This window comes from Temnothorax nylanderi, unplaced genomic scaffold (assembly GCF_030848795.1).
Source record: "Temnothorax nylanderi isolate EJ_2023f unplaced genomic scaffold, tnyl_v1.0 TNYL_tig0097_pilon, whole genome shotgun sequence".
Classification (NCBI taxonomy): domain Eukaryota; kingdom Metazoa; phylum Arthropoda; class Insecta; order Hymenoptera; family Formicidae; genus Temnothorax; species Temnothorax nylanderi.
In genome coordinates this window covers 667,931-687,153 of record NW_027249159.1, presented here as the reverse complement: position 1 = coordinate 687,153, position 19,223 = coordinate 667,931, and the positions used below count along the sequence as shown (strand labels likewise).

Below are 19,223 nucleotides of genomic sequence, written 5' to 3'. Positions count from 1 at the left end.
GACTGGTACACCTTTATATTTACATCATGTATGTACTTGACGTGCATATGAAATTTCTCAAAATCGCTTCGATTTCTTAAACACGAGATACTATTTACGATCGAGAGATACATGATTCGCGCGAGTTTACGGTATTTATGGCGATATTTCTCAAACAATATCGACGTTTCGGCAAACGAATCACGAAAATTCGCTCTGCAATCCAACGAGATGAGTCCTACGTCGATATGCCCGAAGCCCAAAAATCTTTAAAAATCGTCTTTCTGGGCGCACCAAATGTCAGAAAAAGCATAATCGTTTAACCAACTTATTAAGCGATCGGTAAAATCATCTTTGTTTCCAATACTTGTCTAAATTAAATGTATAAATTTGGATACTTGTATAAATTAAATTATCTATATGTGCTCTCTATTGTGCGCAGGCGTTATGTCTACGACTGTCAATCTGTCCGCTTCGTCATAACGGTTCTGCGCGTCTCCCGCGCGTGTAGAACAGTGTAGAACCACAGTATATACTGTGGTAGAACGCAATAAACATGGTGTTCGGTATCGATGAGGAGAAGGAAGACGTGCCGTGAAGTATTGAGAATTAAATGTAACGCTGCGAACGCAAAATTTCATTCGATAACGTCGCTGGCGTTATAAAGACGCGACAATCAGTGGCGAAACCGTAAATAAGTTACGTGCCACTCGAGCTTCTTAATTATCTCGTCTGGTCTGAAGTAATTAGCAGTAACTACGCTGTCTCCGACCTCGAAGGAGTAAACCGACAGCTTCGTGTGTCATCGAAGATACATTCTTATTGCCCTTTTTCTGAGGACCAGCGCGATTTGATCTCGGAAGCAGTCAACGTGATGGTATCGCTCGGAGAAGCGCGACGTGAGAGAGGATCAGCGTCAGAGATCGCATTTGCAAAATGGTACGGAAACATGTTTGTCAGTCTAACGACGATCAATCGCGAGAAACCTTTAATGATCTTTGACAAGACGAACCTGGTATTCCATTGTTTTACGTGGCCCGATCACATTTTTAATGTCTGTCACCCATAGATCATCGGCCTCGAATTCATGCAAGGTGTTTTTAAATGTACCGCCACATTTTTTTCACAGCTGTCTGACATCGCGTTTTTCCATTTGCGCCCTCTTATATCAAAGGTCCGACGTTTACGTCTGTTGTGTTTCGCGATCGGCGGCACCCGATTTAACGGAGGGCCGAGAATATTATCCGACATTTATTGATCATGCTTCTAATTGATATATTCTGTTGATAGGTTGTGTACGATATGCGTGATCAATAATGCAGGCCGAAATCCTGCGCTAAAGTCGGAGTGATTGGCGATATATGCTGTGGAGACAAATCACTGGGACATACTCGTCTGTTGTTTATGTCATTTTTGTTAAGTGACGAGTCATGCCCGGCGAACCACCAGCCACAGCTGGAAGTAAATCCAGTGGCAAGGCTAAGAGGATCTCTATACCTCGTGTGCAAAGCAGTACTGACACAGAACTACAATCGCAACAGAGTCAGAGTGGTTCGACCCCACTGCAACCCACCGCATTGCACTATGTCACCTTCCGTTCCGAGTTAGAGGACAGCCCTATTCCACCGGCCCTGCGATGCCGTTTGTATGATCTCTTTCAGCAAATCGAAAAAGAATTTGAAATGTTATACACGGAAAATCTTGGGTGTAAATATCTCTATTTATTTTCTGTTTTATTTATTTCACCATGATTTGATATACATATTGAAGCTGTTGCGTTTCTCATTATAGTGCAGGAGAAGATTGACATCCTAAATGACAGACTCGAGAGAGAGTGTTATGGATCGGGCGAGCGCAGTTTACCTCCTGCAGATCTTACGGATTATCCAGAAACGAAAAATCTGTCCAAGCAAAAATGTAAGACTGATTTTAATATTAATGTCGATGTTACATATAGAAATGCATTTTAATTTGTGTATTATATAAGGAGTTAAAAAAAAATAGTTCAGAGTACTATACTTTTAGAGGACTATTATAAATATATAATAGTCACATAATAATATTGATTAAACTATATATTAGAAATTATTTTCCTAAATTATTTTTATTTCTGATAAAGTCAACTTCTATGTATTTTTTATTCAGTTCCGTAAGTATTCAACTTCTCTAAATTCTCAAACTTCTTTTTAAGTGCTTTGTATATATATAGCTTATACATACCCTTGTATATAATATCCCTGTTTATAATATCTATTATATAATTTTATGACATTTATATTTTCCCTCTATCCATCTATCTATTCCAGGAGATTTTATAAGAATGATACAAAAAAAAAATAAAATAGCTAGTATATGGTAATCATTTTTTTAAATTTAATAATAACACTATTATGTTATTATTTAGTTCCCTTGGATTGTAATAATCTTCTTTATGTTTTTAGCAATGGGTGCAAACTCGGCGCAAAAGATTAAAACTTCTCACAAGTTAAAAGCACAGACAAGTAAAATAGTATCGAGCTTTAAAACTCCGTCTATGACTTGCACTATGCAAAGAGAGTACGTAGGTCATCGAGATGGTGTGTGGGAGGTATCCGTAGGCAGATCAGGTCAACCCATTATAGCAACTGCTTCTGCCGATCATACAGCGCGTATATGGACAACAGATAACAGCCGATGTCTATTACAATATATCGGTCACAATGGATCCGTGAACTCGGTTCGATTTCATCCAAATAGAGAATTGGCTTTATCAGCGAGTGGCGACTGTTCCGCTCACGTGTGGCAGGCAGCCGTCGATTGGGATATGCCGAAAAGAGTAACGTCATTAGAAGAAATTCCAGTAGCCGGTTCTGAACGATCTACCGCTAATAATCTAATCAGTAATAATGATGAGCAAGATGACCCCCCGACTCTAAGGACGCCGATACGCGAACTTTTGGGTCATACAAACGTTGTAATGGCTGCAGATTGGCTTTCTGGTGCTGAACAGTTAGTCACAGCTTCTTGGGATAGAACAGCAAACTTGTATGACACGGAAACCGGAGAAATTATACACACGTTATGTGGACACGATCAAGAATTGACTCACGTGTCGACGCATCATACGCAAAAATTATGCGTCACGTCCAGCAGAGACAATACATTCCGATTATGGGACTTTAGAGAACCAATACACTCGGTTTCGGTATTTCAAGGTCATACAGAGTACGTGTACTGAGATTAGCAATAGCAGTAGTTTTTTTCTAATTAATATTCAGTATCTATCTATTCTTCATATAACATTAAATGTATAACATTAATACCTAGCATGTCTCTCACAGAACGGTAACGTCTGCAGTCTTTACAAGGGAAGATAAAATTGTATCTGGCTCAGATGACAGAAGTGTAAAAGTATGGGAATTGCGTAACATACGTAGTCCGTTAGCAACAATACGTGGGGATAGTGCTGCTAATAGACTATCAGTTTCTAGTACCGGGATAGTGGCAATACCACATGACAATAGACAAATACGTTTATTTGATCTAAGTGGTCAACGTTTGGCAAGGTTACCTAGAACCAGTAGACAGGTGAGAAAACATTACATATTAAGATTATTATGGAAATTTCTCTTTTTAATTAAACAACTAAATTAGTAATATAACGTTTTATTAATACATATTATCTGTAATAACACTAATAACAAGTAAAAGGAGACTTTAAAACTGCTGGGACTAGAAAAAGTCATGCAGTTATTATAAATAATCTTAGATATTTAAACACTATTATAAAATGTAATAAACTTCAAATATATTTTGCTATTTCACATTATATCAATATGCAAATATAATACTCAAAATTCTTTAATTTTATATATATGTACATATATTACAAGTATATCTTATTAAAAAATAACAATTACATTTGCAGGGCCATCGTAGAATGGTGTGTTCTGTCGCTTGGTTGGAAGATAACAGTGTGTGTAATTTATTTTCTTGTGGTTTTGATAGACTAGTATTAGGTTGGAGTGTTCTTCCCGTTAAAGATGCTTAAACATCAAAAACTGTGTGGTTTTATCAGGTATTTTATGTCATGTTAGTGTGATATTGGGAATATTTAGGTGCAATCTAGAAATGGAAGTACATATGTAGCCATACAGTAAAAATCCAGCAATTAATCCAATTAAAGATCCTCCCCTTCCACTCTTGCAGACAACTGCGATAGAAAAAAATACCAAAATGTATGTATTATTAAGTAATTGATCAAAGATAAATTATAAATAGAATGTGAATTTTGAAGTTGCAATAAAACTATAAATGTCTTATGTAAGTATACGTTGTTAAATGGATTCTTACCTGAGTATGCAGTTAAGAGACATAAAATGGTGTAACCTTGAATAAGAAGGTAATACGGACCCGAGGCTATGTGCCGCCACACTATTCCCAGAAATCCCAATAATTTACCACAGCCTCCGACAATTAGAGCGCGACTTAAATCTTTTATGCTATATTTGTATGGTTTTTTACCAATGATAAACCATTTTAATTCAGTCACTATAATAACTGTACAAATAAATGCTGCAAAGGCGAGTGCTGTGTGTATCAGCAAATTGTAAAAATTGCAATGATCTTGTAATGCATCATCACGAACTAAATCCACTTCTGATGCAGTGAATTCTGTCTCGTTTATGTCACAGAAAGACCAAGCCCTGAACGATTCGGTTAGCCATAATATTATACCTAGCTTCCAATATGATTTAAAATTACTGTTATACAAAAGATGTCTGTAAGCTGATTTTTCTATCAGAATCAAGTCTACAAAAACTATAACAGGATCATATTCGATATATTTGTCAGCTAACACTCCACATTTCTCCTAAAATAATGCAAAATTAAGCAATGCATAATATAAGCACATAGTTTTACGTTTTACTTACACATTTTAAAATTTTAAGGACACTGGGACAGTATCTCCTAAAAAGCTCTTTGCATTCAGCTCCACAATTTATGCAAATATACATTTATAGATGCAGTCAATTATTATCTGAAATAATAATCAGTGATGAATAATTAGTAATAATATATATTTTTAATATTTATGTATATGAATTTATAGAAATGACACTAACAGTTTTAAAAATAAGCAAAGATAGTCATTTATACGCGTATGTTGGAACGCTTATTATCTCTTATTATACTGTTTAGACACATTTCCATGCAATCTAAGAGGATTAAAATTAAACTGCACGAAACATATGTGAGAAACTTGGCATTTAGGGGCTAACAAAATATGTACTCTGCATTATATAAATATATATAATGTATAATACAGATATATAACGTATAAAGAGAAACTTGGGATCTGCCTTTCATTATATCGACAATTTCTCGTACTTTCTGCATATCGAGGTTCAGCAAATATTGACTCAGAGATAAACTCTCTCTAACGATTTCTCATGTCTGTCAAGAGATAAATTTCTTCGAAATCCTTTATTTAATTTTATTAATTTTATTTAATTTTAATTTTGTTAACATTTACAACACAAATTCTCCGAATTTAGTAGAAATATTACATCACTCGCATTCAATGTGCCTATTGACGAAAAAAAATTACATTCGCAAAGGAAGAGTTAGCCTTAAATTGGTCGGTTAAGTGATTACAGGAATATAAGAATACTTAGTACTATTAAATAGTGTTACAGGCTTCTACACATAGATTACCTGAGGCGGGATTCTGTAACTCCTTAACGACAGTTTCGGTATCGTTGCGCAGCTTTTTTACCATATATGTATAATACCTCCGCAACGATACCGAAACTGTCGTTTAAGGAGTTACATAATCCCGCTACTGGATTACTAACATCAGTAACATCTATAAATTTGATAGAAAAATTGATAAGTAGAAAGTGGAGATAGATAAGTAATAACTATATCTCATTGTTAGACAAATATCATATCAGATATTTAGATTTATATTGAATGTTATTAATAGACATAGCAAATCATCACAATTTTTTGTTTATTAAATATTATGAAATATTAATATAAGCTTTTCTATAATATGAATACAATCATCCCAGGTAGCAAGCACTCGTCATTTTGACGTCAAATGACGTCAAAATGACAGACTTTTGACGTCAATTGACGTCAAAATGACGAGTCTTGCTACCTGGGATTCTATAATATATGGGATGTTGAATGTTGAAGTAGATTTGATATGACTACTGTTTTTCTTCTGGCTTCGTATTTAAGCATTTAAATATTTAATATTTAAAAATTACCTTCTAACATATAATATTAATTAAATAGCAGAAAAATAGTTATATAGATATATATAGGATGTTATAAAAGACTTCGAAAGAGAGTGATTGATTGATTGATTGATTGATTTTTATTATGCCATAGTCAATAGACTTTAGGCAAATCATGAATTAACAAATAAATTTACAAACAAAATATAAACAGATATATGAAGTACTATATAGCTGCTGTCGACATGCATTCGGCAGTAAATAAAAATAGAAATAAGGCGAGCAGGTAACACTCCCCTGGCGAAGGACGCGGCGTAAGCATAAGAGGATAAGTGGAAAATAAAAAATGAAAATACAGAGAAAAGATTGACAGATACAGCTCACGTCTCCGCAAAGGATGCTACATGGCAAGATCAATACCGATTACTAGTAAGATTAATAGAAAGCGGGTGATACACCTTCGGCGAAGGACGAAGCAGGCATAGAAATGAAAAAACAAAATACAAGATTAAAGCAAGCTACTCGTCCTCCCCAAAGGATGCCACGAAGAAGCAATGGATATAAACCAATTAATAAATTCTCAAACAGGGAACAAATCGCAAGAATTATAGCATAAGAACTTAAGACTAAACTTTTTTAAAGTCGACAACTAAATATATACAGTGCTCTCTCTATCCGCCCGAGAGAGAGAGAGAGAGGGAGAGGGAGAGGGAGAGAGAGAGAGAGAGAGAGAGAGAGAGAGAGAGAGAGAGAGAGAGAGAGAGAGAGAGAGAGAGAGAGAGAGAGAGGAGAAGAGCGTACTTTCTATTTTTCTTTATGAATATATACTATATAGATACTCCTAAAATTTTGAACTTTTCTGTTTTTATCCTCTACATTCTTATTTTTTATCCTGTGTAGGTATGCCTATAACTTCTTGTCTTTCCAAGGGCAATTTATTTGCACCAATCATATCTGACAAGGGAGATTCGGAATCCTAAAAATTATTAAAAATCTGAAATTTTGCAGATAAACTGGAACTTTACGGAATAAAGTACAAGTGAACTTAATTACGTAGCAGTTTTCTGTTTTGACTGACGGTTCTAAGGATGAAAATATTCCTTCAAAGAAAACCTGACATATATTTTTATTAATATCTCAGAAACTGTAAGAGATGTTGCAAAAATATTAAATACAACAGTTTATAGTTTTTTCTTAGCCTACAATATGATAACAAAAGATTTAAGAAACATTTTTTTTATTGTTTCTCCCATCATTTCCTTAATCAGTTTTGTCATAGTTCCGTCATGCTCGAAAAGATAAACATTTGCGCGCTATGGAAATCATGTGCTAATTTCGCATTACTTTATATTATATTATTTATAGGTATTGTACATCAAAAATAAATGTTAACACTACTTATTTTTACGTCGAATTGCTTGTTGTATTTTTAGAATACTTCAATATGTTTTCGGACATTAAGAATTATTTTTACGTTTTAAAAAATTATAATCTCTAATACTTTAATTGATATAGAAGGCTTATGAGACATTTTATATTTGATTATTATTGACCAATAAAAATTTCATAGATTAAAGATATGGCGGGGGAAACGTTAAAAAAATTTTGTAAATTTTTTATATTGTTATAGACCATAAAAAAATCATAAACTCCTCTCTTTTATATTTAATATTTTTTTATATATATATCTTACAGTTTCTAAGATATTAACAAAAATATAAAAAGTCATTATTCTGAAGGGGTATTTTCATCCTTAGACCCGTTTATCAACCGAAAAATATTATGTGATTAGGTTCATACATATCTTATATCTACAAAGTTTCAGATTTTTAGACATTTTTAGGTCACAGAATTTTCTTAGAATTCTACTCGTAAGTCACTCGACAGTAGTATAGACCCTCTATATAGAAGTCTGCAAAGTTGTTGATAACAGGTAAGTGAGAAGAAAAAGGTAGTGGGGAACATGGAAAAGAATGGTGGGGTATCATAAATAAGGTCACATGCCATTTTAAAACATACAGTCGAATTTCTACATTGTTAGAAGGCACATCGAATATGGTACAAGATTCAAGTATATCTCTGCCAACAGGGCAATTAATGCCTATTTTGGGATTTGGAACTTGGAACGTAAGTTTATAAAGAACCAGCTTGTATTACATAAAAACTCCAGGTGAAAGGAGGGAGTGTAAAAGTGCCCGTTTTGTGCCCCGATGGGAAACCTATGAAACATTTTTTTTCCATCTTATTTGAGGTTGAAATAAGAAGGAAATAATGGTCATTTACCCAGGAAACCTCGGGAAATATTTTAAAATCTATAATAAATGTGTTTAAAACGTCTGTTAAAATAACTGTGTTTGAGCGGTTTAATAAAAGGTGAAACGTTTTAAAACAAGCACTACATTTCCATTTAATGAATTTTGCATCATGACATTGTATATAAATGCCGTACATATAACACGTACGTATAAGCCCGTGCACAATTGCTCATATACGCTAATTATCATATGTAAATTCATTCATATATGTACATATTATCGTATATCTTTGTCAAAAATTATACCCATTTTAAACACCGATTCTTACTATTCCACGCACATACACACACACAAACACATTTGATATGCATTTATTACATATAATAAATATAAATTCCTTTCTAAAAATGGCATGTTAACTGAGTGAATTTCATTTGTATCGAAGAATTGAGGCCTTTTCCGCGATGCTGATTGGTTGTCTCGAATTTTTCATCGCGGCGTGTTTCACCATTGTCGCTTCTGTGGCTGTCAATTTCGAAAAACTTTTTGCTAAATGGCGCGCGCGTAGCGCGCGCTTGTAGTGTTCTAGTATATATTAAAAAGGTATATGTTTACAATACAGGCAAGCGGGGAGGAACTAGAAGCAGCTCTGAATGCAGCTTTAAAAGCAGGGTATAGGCACATAGATACAGCTACGGTATATGAAAACGAACGAATTATTGGTAAAGTCTTGAAAACATGGTTGGATTCTGGTAGAATCAAACGATCTGACTTGTTTATCGTGACTAAGGTAACACTCGAATTTCCATATTTATTTTAAGCACAATATGAATACTAATATGTATATATGTAATAATAATAATAAATCGAAAAACATCTTGTGCGTATATTAGCATACACTCAACTGCATGAGCTACTATACAGCACATTATACATATTTTAATGATAATTCGAGCTTATCTCCGTTCGTTATTATTCATATATATATCTGATCCACATTAAAACGTACAAATTGTTTCTAAGGCCATGCTCTATAACTTGCAACTTTTGCTTCATAGAGGAAGCTTTGTGATGTATGTGTGTGTGTACGGAAGTATATGTGTGTGTGTGTGTGTGTGTGTGTGTGTGTACGGATTTTTTTGTACACTTCTACAATTTTTTAGATACCGGGTTAAATTTTACACACAAATAGAGTATCATAGAAAGTATGTTCTCCTCTAATTTTCTTAAAATCCGTCGACCAGTATAGATTTTAAGGGGATTTTCATTTTTTAGAAAAGTGTGTTTTACGCTGTAGCTTTCTCAATATTTGAGATATCGATCTATTTCTAATTCTATTGTATTCTTCAGTTTTTTCTACCCCTATTTCAAATATAATTCTTTAAGATTTGGTTGATTAGATCCATTTTTATACGCGATCAAAGGTCCACAATTTTTTTAGAAATATGTGTGGCAAATTTTGAAATATCGGGCAATTTATAGTTTTATTATATTCTTGTCTTAATTGTCTAGATCGGATCATGATCTAAGATCGGTATGATCCAAACAATTAAGTCAAGATCGGGGCATGATCCAGACAATTAAGCCAAGATCGGGGCATGATCATTTTGCTTCCTATGTACGGATTCTTCATAACTTCAAACGGTTATAGGTCAAGAACTAATGAACCAAATTTTAAAGAATTATATATGAAATAGGGGTAGAAAAGACTGAAGAATATAATAGAATTAGAAAAATTGCCAATAATTTTTATATAGGTATTTAAAAAATTATTTTAAAGTAGAAATAAAAAATTAATGTATAAATAAAAAAATAGAACAAAATGGAAAAATTAAGAAATATCTGCAATTAGTAGGGATCACTTTAGTAAAAACATTAATTATTTAATTGATTTTTGTAATAGTATAACAGATATTAGTCGCAGTAAAGCTTATCATAATAAAAAAAAAGTGTGCAAGTACACGGACAGAATTTTTTGTTATATTTTACCCTTAAATTCACTACAAACTTGGGACAACTTGGCAACCAAGGAATTTTTAAAATATACAAAAGATATTTTACAAACAACGTGGTAAAAATTACCAAGCAGATTGGTAAATTTTGAAAAATTATTGAAATTTCCTAGATATATTTTAGTAAAATTAATCAAACATTTTATATTTTAATGTAATAGATATTAATATTTTTTATTATGGTGGATATTAATCAGAATAGCTCGCATAAAATTCTTGGTGGTACATGTTGTCCCACAACTACCATGATTTCAGAGTAAATTTTAAGAGAAAATTCTCTCCGTGTAGAAACTTGCACATTGCTTCCTCATAGTCTTTAAGTGTGCAAGTAGAAACTTGCACATTGCTTTCTCATAGTTTTTAAGTGGACAAGTAGAAACTTGCACATTGCTTCCTCATAGTTTTTAAGTGTGCAAATTATAAATTTGAACATTACTTCCTCACAATTTTCAAGTATGCAAATTATAAATTTGCACGTTGCTTAATCAACATTTTATTTCGCTCATAAAGCTTCCTCTATGAGGAAGCCAAATTAATAAATATCTACTAATAATTATGCATTAAAAAATAGGCTTTCTCATAAGAGAAAGCTTTATGAGCGAAATAAGATGTTGATTAAGCAACGTGCAAATTTATAATTTGCATACTTGAAAATTGTGAGGAAGTAATGTTCAAATTTATAATTTGCACACTTAAAAACTATGAGGAAGCAATGTGCAAGTTTCTACTTGCCCACTTAAAAACTATGAAGAAGCAATGTGCACGTTCTACTTGCACACTTAAAGACTATGAGGAAGCAATGTGCAAATTTCTACTTTTTTAAACTTTCTTTAAAAGCTTTAGGGGGAAATTTCTATTGAGATAACAATATATATCATTCGTTTTGCATGTTCATATTTATATTATGCTTAATATCTAGGTACCTGCGAGTGGTAACCGACCTGGAGACATAGAAAAGTGGCTCAAGAGATCACTTTCTAACTTGCAATTGAGTTATCTCGATTTATATTTGGTGCATACTCCATTTGCTTTCGAAGATGCTGGAGAAGTGTTACATCCCTTTAATGAGAAAGGAGAAATCAAAATTGATCCAAGTACGGATCATTTGCAGATTTGGCCGGTAATGGAGAAGCAAGTGTTGGAGGGACGTACAAAAGCGATTGGATTGTCTAACTTCAACATTGCCCAAATACAAAGGATTTTGAATAACGCCAAATTGCCCGTTTCAAATTTACAGATTGAATTGCATGTGTATTTTCAGCAGAAGGAATTGGTAAATTTTTACTTTACAAATGTCCCCTTCGTTCATGTCTAGACTCTAGATACATATCGCTTTATAAAACTGAAAGTATACATATGTTGATATTCTTTTGTGTCAGGTGAAGTTTTGTCAAAATAACGACATCAGCGTAACGGCGTACTCTCCTTTGGGTTCACGTGGATTTGTCGAAAAAATCGGAAAGGGAGACGCTGTGCCAAACTTATTGCAAAATCTTACTGTGTTAGAAATTGCAGAAAAATACGAAAAGACTCCCGCTCAAATATTACTGAAATGTATCATTCAAAAAGGTATAGCAGCCATACCGAAAAGCACCAGTCCGTCAAGAATTAAAGAGAACATTGAATTATTCGATTGGGAACTCGAAGCTAAAGATGTCGACAAGTTAAATGCTCTTAACATGGGAGAATCCGCACGTATATGCGATTTCAGTTTTTTTAAGGGTGTCTCAAAGCACCCGGAATTTCCTTTCTAAGATTACGTTTTGATTTTATCTCTTCTATGCTACGTCTATTCATTTTTATCTCTCGTTGTTGTTATTTGTATTATATAACAGTTTAAAGATTGTTATTCCATGTAAAACTATCAAAATCCAATAAATAATCGAAGTTTGTTGTAATTGCCACATTTTGTTTCTTACGTTACATGGCTATTTAAATATTGTAATTTTTTTATGTAAAACTTTATTTATTCTAATCTAGTAAATAATTAATTATAACTGCTGCTATCTTTATGTGAATTTCTAATACCTTATTGGGCTCAAGGATATATGTCTCGCTCTTACTGCTGTAATTCTTACTGGATTGTCAAACAAATCATTTTATAGATAATAAAACCAATACAATTAGACGAATTAAATCAATTTCTATAAAGATCCTTTTGCCATGTATAAAGTTTCTTGTCATAAAGTTTTTTTCTACTAAAAGTTAAACTTATACATATATAATGCTAATAAATTTTCATTTATATCGTCGCATAAAATTTTCTATGCAATATACAAGCGATTAGGTATAAAGATGTCAAGGCATTTTAAGAGTTAGGGCCGATATCACAGTCTCCGATTAACGTGATCCTCCGATTAAACTCACTCTTCGTCTCTTTCTAGGGGGACAGTTAGAAAGAGATGGAGAGTGAGTTTAATCGGAGGATCACGTTAATCGGAGACTGTGATATCGGCCCTTATACCTGAAAATGTAAGGTGCTTTCACGTAACCTACTTTCACCTCAATTATTTCAAGCCATTTTCGTTCGTTTCGTGACCGCCGTTTCTCTTCACTTTTTGTTATATTAAATTTTTTTCTTCCTTTTTACTTTTATTATATTGAAATGGATCGGAGACATCGATTGTATTTAACGTTCACAATTTGGATAAATATGCACAATTCATCGAAACGGAGTGAAGCGGAACACATTTCACACACGCGCACACGCACACACACATTTCGCATACTTACGTGACGAATTCTAAGTAAACATAGCGCACGAGTATTCAAATAAAAACAATGATTATATTTTTTTACAGGAAATTTAGCGTTAAATAAAAATATCTAAATCTGAACATTTTTTTCTAAATGTTAGTGTTAAATTCGACAAGATTGTCTCCGCATAAATGTACGAAACATCAGTGAGAAATATATCGCAATGCCTCAAACTATTAATTGTCATAGTTGTATTTTACCTGTATTTTACAAATTGTTATCATATTGTATATACAAAGCGTACGTCAATTTATAGAATATAGAATGTAAACTTACAGATTTTTTATTTATGTGACATCAGGTCTTTTTTCGGTTTTTTTGCTCCTGTGGGAATATTGTCAACCTTATTAGAACTGTTTGATGTAGTTTTTTTGGTTACTCCAACTGGCTGTGAAATGAAGGGCCTTCAATCCTGCTTTTAGATTATTTGACGCAAAAGACTCTTGAACAAGACCTTTATACAATTTGACGCACTTTTTTTATTAGGTATAAATACCGTGCCGTCAAATATGTGTTTTAGGTTTTTTGACACTTTTATTTTATTTTTCCATTTAGGAGGAAATTCTTATTTTCTTTGTATCTTTCTTTTATCCATTTACATACATAGGAACTAGCAGCGTAATCGTTAATTTTTACACGATGCAAAACAAAATGTACTACTATATCAATTTGCCTATTTCTTTTAGGAAGGTCCACGTTTGACACACTATGCACTGTGTCATGCTGTGTCAATTATAGGTTAGATGAGGTTAGATCGTAGTGGCAGTGCGCGCATGCGCGAGCCAATATCAGATTTTTTTTAATCTTTAGAAAAGGAATTTATAGTTATTTTTAATATGTCAGTATATATTTTTTTCTTTGCACATTTTAACTTTCATGACAAGATTATGGCAACACATTGTTAAATTCAACACTTGACAAGTCGTCTTATACAACAGCTAGAAATAATTCGAAATGTAATAAAATTGGTGAAACAAAAATACTTTAATATATCTTTGATAAAACAGAATATCCATTTAAAATAAATGGACGATATAACGAACATTTTTTTAAATAATCTTCGGCTCATTTGTTGTTAGATATCGACTACAAAATGACTAATCATTCACATTGCTGTTATAATTACACATTGCTCAGATTCAAGATTAATACTACATTCGCTGAAAACTTAGTATTATAATATGCCGCATGTGCGCTCATCAGCTTTGCATTGCAAACGTTACAGATAGAATTAAAATTAATAATACATTTAATGCCGTGCGTTTAAGTAACATTATGTAGATCGTGTGTCGTCAGAGGGCGATTACGCTTTCCCGTCCCGCTCCTACGCCGATCCATTTGACTGTAACCAAATAAGATATTCTATATCGAATTCTCTCGCAGATTTAAATGCATATTATAAATTAAAAAAACATCTACATACCTGGAATATCTAAGTATTCCTCTATAATTTGTATGTACTTGTGTGCATTAGGCGGCAATTTATCTAGGGAACGCACACCCTCGATAGTGGATTGCCAACCCTCGACCGTTTTATACACCGGTTCGATTTTTGCTAATTCCCAAGTACTGCCTGGAAAATAATCTATGTCCTTCCCATTTAACCGATATCCAACGCATATTTTTATCTCCGGTAACGTATCCAAGATATCAAGCTTTGTTAAGCATATAGAGGTGTATCTAGAATAAGAAACAACGATGTATACAGAGTGTTCAAAAAAGATCGTACCAAATTTTAGGAGTGTGTAGTACTCGTAAAAACGAACCGAAAAGTCTTAATAAGCATTACTCCAAAAACTATTTATTTCCGAGTTATTTTCTGCTGTAATAAATAAAGAATAAATTTAATCTACAGCCATAGAGATATAAGACTAGAGTGCGCGAGTCATATGCTAGCACGTAAGAGGCTGCGATATAAGAATAGAAAAAGAACGCTGCAGTATGGGCCCCTTCTGTCAGACACAGACAGAAGGGCCCATACTGCAGCTTTTTCTTTCTATTCCTATCGCGAAAAGACAGCTTTCTCTTTCTATTCCTATATCGCTTTTTCAGCTCGCTTGCGCACTCTATTCTTATATCTCTATGTCTACAGCAGATGTTTGATGTGTCCTCCGTTCATTTCAACACATAATTCGGCATGCTTTCTCATTGAGGAATCGAACACGTTCAAAGATATCAGGTTTATTTCATATTTGTTGACAAGCGTTTTCAACGTTCTGTATCAATTCATCCAATGTGGCGTACACCATGCTCTTCAATCATTTCTTAGACCACTGTCAACAATTAATCGTTTCAAAGCTCAACAAAACAATGATAATTGATGTACAATGATAATAGAGGGCTATTCGTAGATGAACCAACACAGAAAATTGAAAATTGTTAACAAACACGCCGACAATATTCATCATTCATCAACTTTAGAAGCTCGAGCCGAGTATACAAGCAGTCGCATGTAAATACGTTATACAATGCATACTTGTGAAATAAACGGAGAATACATCGAATGCTTTATAACTCGGAAATAAATGGTTTTTGGAGTAATGCTTATTAAGACTTTTTGCTTTGTTTTCATGAGTACTACACACTCCTAAAATTTGGCTTTTTTGAACTATATATAGCTTACGGTAAAAGCGACATATTATGATATATGTATACAATTTATATCGAGCAGCTATTAAAATACATTTTTTTAATGAGAAATTTTACACACCCATTAACTAAAGTCGTAAATTTCAGCAACGGTAAATCGAGCCATCCGCAGCGTCTCTTTCGCTTTGTGGTTACACCGATCTCGTGGCCTCTTTTTTGCAACAGTTCTCCCGTAGAATCTAAAAGTTCCGTAGGAAAGGGTCCGTCGCCAACTCTGGTAGTATAAGCTTTCACGACACCGATTATCTCGCCGATTGTGCTAGGAGGTAAGCCGAGGCCTGTCAATACTCCACCTATACTGCAATTCGAGCTTGTCACATACGGATAAGTTCCAAAATCAATGTCCAACATCGCTGCATTGGCGCCTTCCACCAAAACCTTCTTGCCATCCTTTAAAGCCTGGTGCAAATATTGTACCGTTTCTTTCACGTACGGCCTTATACGATCGGAATATCTGTAGTGAAAAAATCCGTGTATTGTAAACGCTTGGACGATACGATTCGATTGGAAAACGACCATTATACGTACATTTTGTAACGCTCCAATTCAACCTTAACGTCGACGTGCAGAGCAGGAAACATTTTCTGGTACGATGTAACCAAGGTATTAAATTTTTGGGAGAACTTGTCAAAGTCTCCGAGAAGATCTCCAATCCTGAGTCCATTTCTATTAGCCTTGCTCGAATACGTTGGCCCTATACCTTTCTTCGTAGTCCCCAATGACTGCGTGCCTTTTTCCAGTTCTTGCAATCCATCGACCTGTTGGTGAAAATCAAACACTATATGTGCTCGATCTGATATTATAAGCCTGTCCTCCCAGTCCTTGAGTCCCTTAGATTCATTCTTTTCCAATTCTTCAAACAGACCGGGTAAATGAATCACTACTCCATTGCCTGTAAACAAAAGAGAGTCTGAATGAATAATAGTGGATTATTTATATATCTATATATATATATATATATATATATATATATATATATATATATATGTGTATAAAATTCTCAATATTTAAAAGAGACTTATTCAGGTTTATATCATCAACAATTTAATATCTATATGCCAAGAGATATAGAGAATAACCTACATGAGGAATACAAGTGGAATATTCTGGAATTGTCTGTTTCATATATCCATGATCTTAGCGTCTCATTTGTCTTCATGAAGCAATTATTCTACATTCTTTCATCTTACGTTAATCATTAAAATCATCACAGAGACATTGTTACTTTTCTCACAAACCAGAATATCTATAGCTCGATTTATTTTACTGGTTGATTTGAAGTCATTACCTATTACGGATTTGCATCTGGGATTGATTATTCCACTAGGCAGAAGGTGAAAGTCGAATTCGGCACCTTCTACAACTACAGTATGCCCTGCATTATTTCCTCCCTGCGAAATTACATTAATACTTGAAGAACTAGGGCCACTCGCCATTATTTATGACGGGAAATATCGCGTTGCGACCCGATTTATTGAATTGCAAATCAAAAGTGAACGAAGGCTTTGCCATCAACATAAACAATGGCATTAAAATGCGGATGTACGAGTACATTAGAAACGTTTATCCTATTAGAAATAAACGACAAAAAGAGGGCGGAAAAGAAAAAAATGTTTATATGAGTAGTCTCATAATTGAATATGTATTATAGAAATATTTAAAATTCATTAAACTAGAAAACAGAGTACATTCATTCAAACCGCAATATTTCTTCTCGATATACATCTGTTCTAGCTGATACTATTCCTGCCGTAGAGATATGAATGCAAATATGCATAATACGCTGATATTACACAATTTTGATTGCCTTATATTAGCATAACAAGATTAATTATTCAGAACATCGATTCCGTCGTTAATTGCGTAGAGTAGACCGTCCTTGAGAAAGATATAAAAAGCTCCATGTTCTCTTATGACATGCGAAAGATATAAAAATTACAGAGATAATAGGCCCATATTCTGAACGCTCCTTTATCGATAAATGCGCGTATTCATCGATAAACGTGCGTTCGGAATATGGAGGCCATAGAGTAATTTGTCGTTTTTTTTTTAATCATAAATAAAGATAGCGAAGACGATAATTTCGTCGGTTCTCCCTCGTTCGGAAATACATTTCGTTTACGGTCGCTAATTATGTAATATCAGAACGTCAGGTTATATGTTTGTGATACTCGCGCACCAGCACCAGGTCAGGTGACACGCGCCGACGGTTGCGGCTAAAAATAAAATTGCAGGAAGAATGGGACGGAAAACTCCCGAGTTTTCCGTATCGCCGGGTGACGAGAGCGAGCGCTCGCTCGTCATCCGACGGGCAACGGATGCCAAGTATTACTTTCAGGGAAATATTTCTAAAGAATCGCGTGTCCGAACTAACCTAGTCCTCACTCCCCCTCCCGCCCCACGATCAATCGTCAACGCGAAAGGGCCCGGGGAATATCGGTCTCTTTAAAGGGCCGCATTCAATCTCCGTCGCATGCCATCGTTCGCATTCCGCGGAAGGGAAGACTCTTCTCCCCCGGTGGAGATCGCGGCGGGTCCGAAACGCGACATGGAATTCATGTGGAAACAGTACCTGACACCTGCAAACGACGTCAGCGTCCATCGCCAGCATGTCCACGACCTTTCCCTTGCCCTCGTCGCCCCATTGCGCGCCGAGGACCACCATGACCTTCGATATGGAGCCGGAGCCGCCGGTCACGGACGTCCGTTGTTTCTTCCTCGGCGAGACCGGGGCGCCGTTTCCATTCGCCTGCGATTGCTGCTCCATATTTTCGGATGTTCTCAGACGCGGGTGCACGCACACGAACGGTCACTGATCGTCGAATCGCACGTCCGCCGATAATTCGCGAGAAACGTCGGGAGGCGCGTTGCCGTTCGGCAAACGGGATCCTGCCTTCTCTCGCCAATAAGGGAACAGCTGACACCGGACACGGCGGAAATCAGTCGAGACGATCGTGCCGATCGTGGGCGAAGAGTCGCCGCCACCGCCGCTTTTGATCGCGCACTTCCCCTCCACTCCCCTCGTCCACCCCTCCCGCGGCTCCGTCTATTCGGCGGATTCGCCCTTCTCTCGTCTCCGCCACGCCACGCCGCCGCGCTGACTCTGCGGAACCTAACCTATATCCGGCTTAAGACTGGTTTCCAATTTCCATCCCTCGCTGACCGCGTCGTGCGCCGTTATGGGCTGTCATGTGCGTCGATTCGATCGGTGAGACGGTGAGACCTCGAGATCGACAACAGACATCGCTTCTCTGCTTCCCACCAGGAACGAGAAAATTAAAAATTATCTTCTCGTAAGAACCTGCGCCAACAAAAAAAAAATGCGTCATAAGAAAACGCAACCG

At 35.2% G+C, this 19,223-nt stretch overlaps 4 protein-coding genes across 6 annotated transcripts; 2 read left to right on the top strand and 2 right to left on the bottom strand.

The window, feature by feature from the left end:
- The first annotated feature begins 465 nt into the window (after positions 1 to 465).
- On the top strand, positions 466 to 4,285 carry Wdr37 (WD repeat domain 37). The gene is made up of 6 exons (XM_071711292.1): positions 466 to 918; positions 1,270 to 1,686; positions 1,771 to 1,896; positions 2,421 to 3,183; positions 3,300 to 3,546; positions 3,887 to 4,285. Exons 2-6 carry the CDS (start codon positions 1,410 to 1,412, stop codon positions 4,007 to 4,009), a joined length of 1,536 nt encoding a protein of 511 aa, XP_071567393.1. The 5' UTR covers positions 466 to 918; positions 1,270 to 1,409; the 3' UTR covers positions 4,010 to 4,285.
- Positions 3,804 to 14,054, bottom strand: Arv1 (ACAT-related protein required for viability 1). Of its 3 annotated transcripts, none has more exons than XM_071711297.1 (4): positions 13,507 to 14,054; positions 4,893 to 4,999; positions 4,312 to 4,831; positions 3,804 to 4,171 (listed from the first exon to the last, which is right to left on the bottom strand). In XM_071711297.1, exons 2-4 carry the CDS (start codon positions 4,974 to 4,976, stop codon positions 4,047 to 4,049), a joined length of 729 nt encoding a protein of 242 aa, XP_071567398.1. In that variant the 5' UTR covers positions 4,977 to 4,999; positions 13,507 to 14,054; the 3' UTR covers positions 3,804 to 4,046. The 3 variants fall into 3 exon arrangements, with proteins under 3 accessions (XP_071567398.1, XP_071567397.1, XP_071567399.1); XM_071711296.1 differs by lacking the exon at positions 13,507 to 14,054 and adding an exon at positions 11,397 to 11,532; XM_071711298.1 differs by lacking the exon at positions 13,507 to 14,054 and adding an exon at positions 11,415 to 11,532.
- LOC139775367 (aldo-keto reductase family 1 member A1-A) lies at positions 8,218 to 12,371 on the top strand. The gene is made up of 4 exons (XM_071711300.1): positions 8,218 to 8,333; positions 9,084 to 9,251; positions 11,393 to 11,746; positions 11,853 to 12,371. Exons 1-4 carry the CDS (start codon positions 8,262 to 8,264, stop codon positions 12,225 to 12,227), a joined length of 969 nt encoding a protein of 322 aa, XP_071567401.1. The 5' UTR covers positions 8,218 to 8,261; the 3' UTR covers positions 12,228 to 12,371.
- Positions 14,055 to 14,195: 141 nt separating the features above from the next.
- Adss (adenylosuccinate synthetase) lies at positions 14,196 to 18,859 on the bottom strand. The gene is made up of 6 exons (XM_071711293.1): positions 18,452 to 18,859; positions 17,168 to 17,270; positions 16,408 to 16,771; positions 15,941 to 16,333; positions 14,654 to 14,910; positions 14,196 to 14,572 (listed from the first exon to the last, which is right to left on the bottom strand). The coding sequence occupies exons 1-6, from the start codon at positions 18,644 to 18,646 to the stop codon at positions 14,523 to 14,525; spliced, it is 1,362 nt and encodes a 453-aa protein (XP_071567394.1). The 5' UTR covers positions 18,647 to 18,859; the 3' UTR covers positions 14,196 to 14,522.
- Between the last annotated feature and the right edge of the window lie 364 nt (positions 18,860 to 19,223).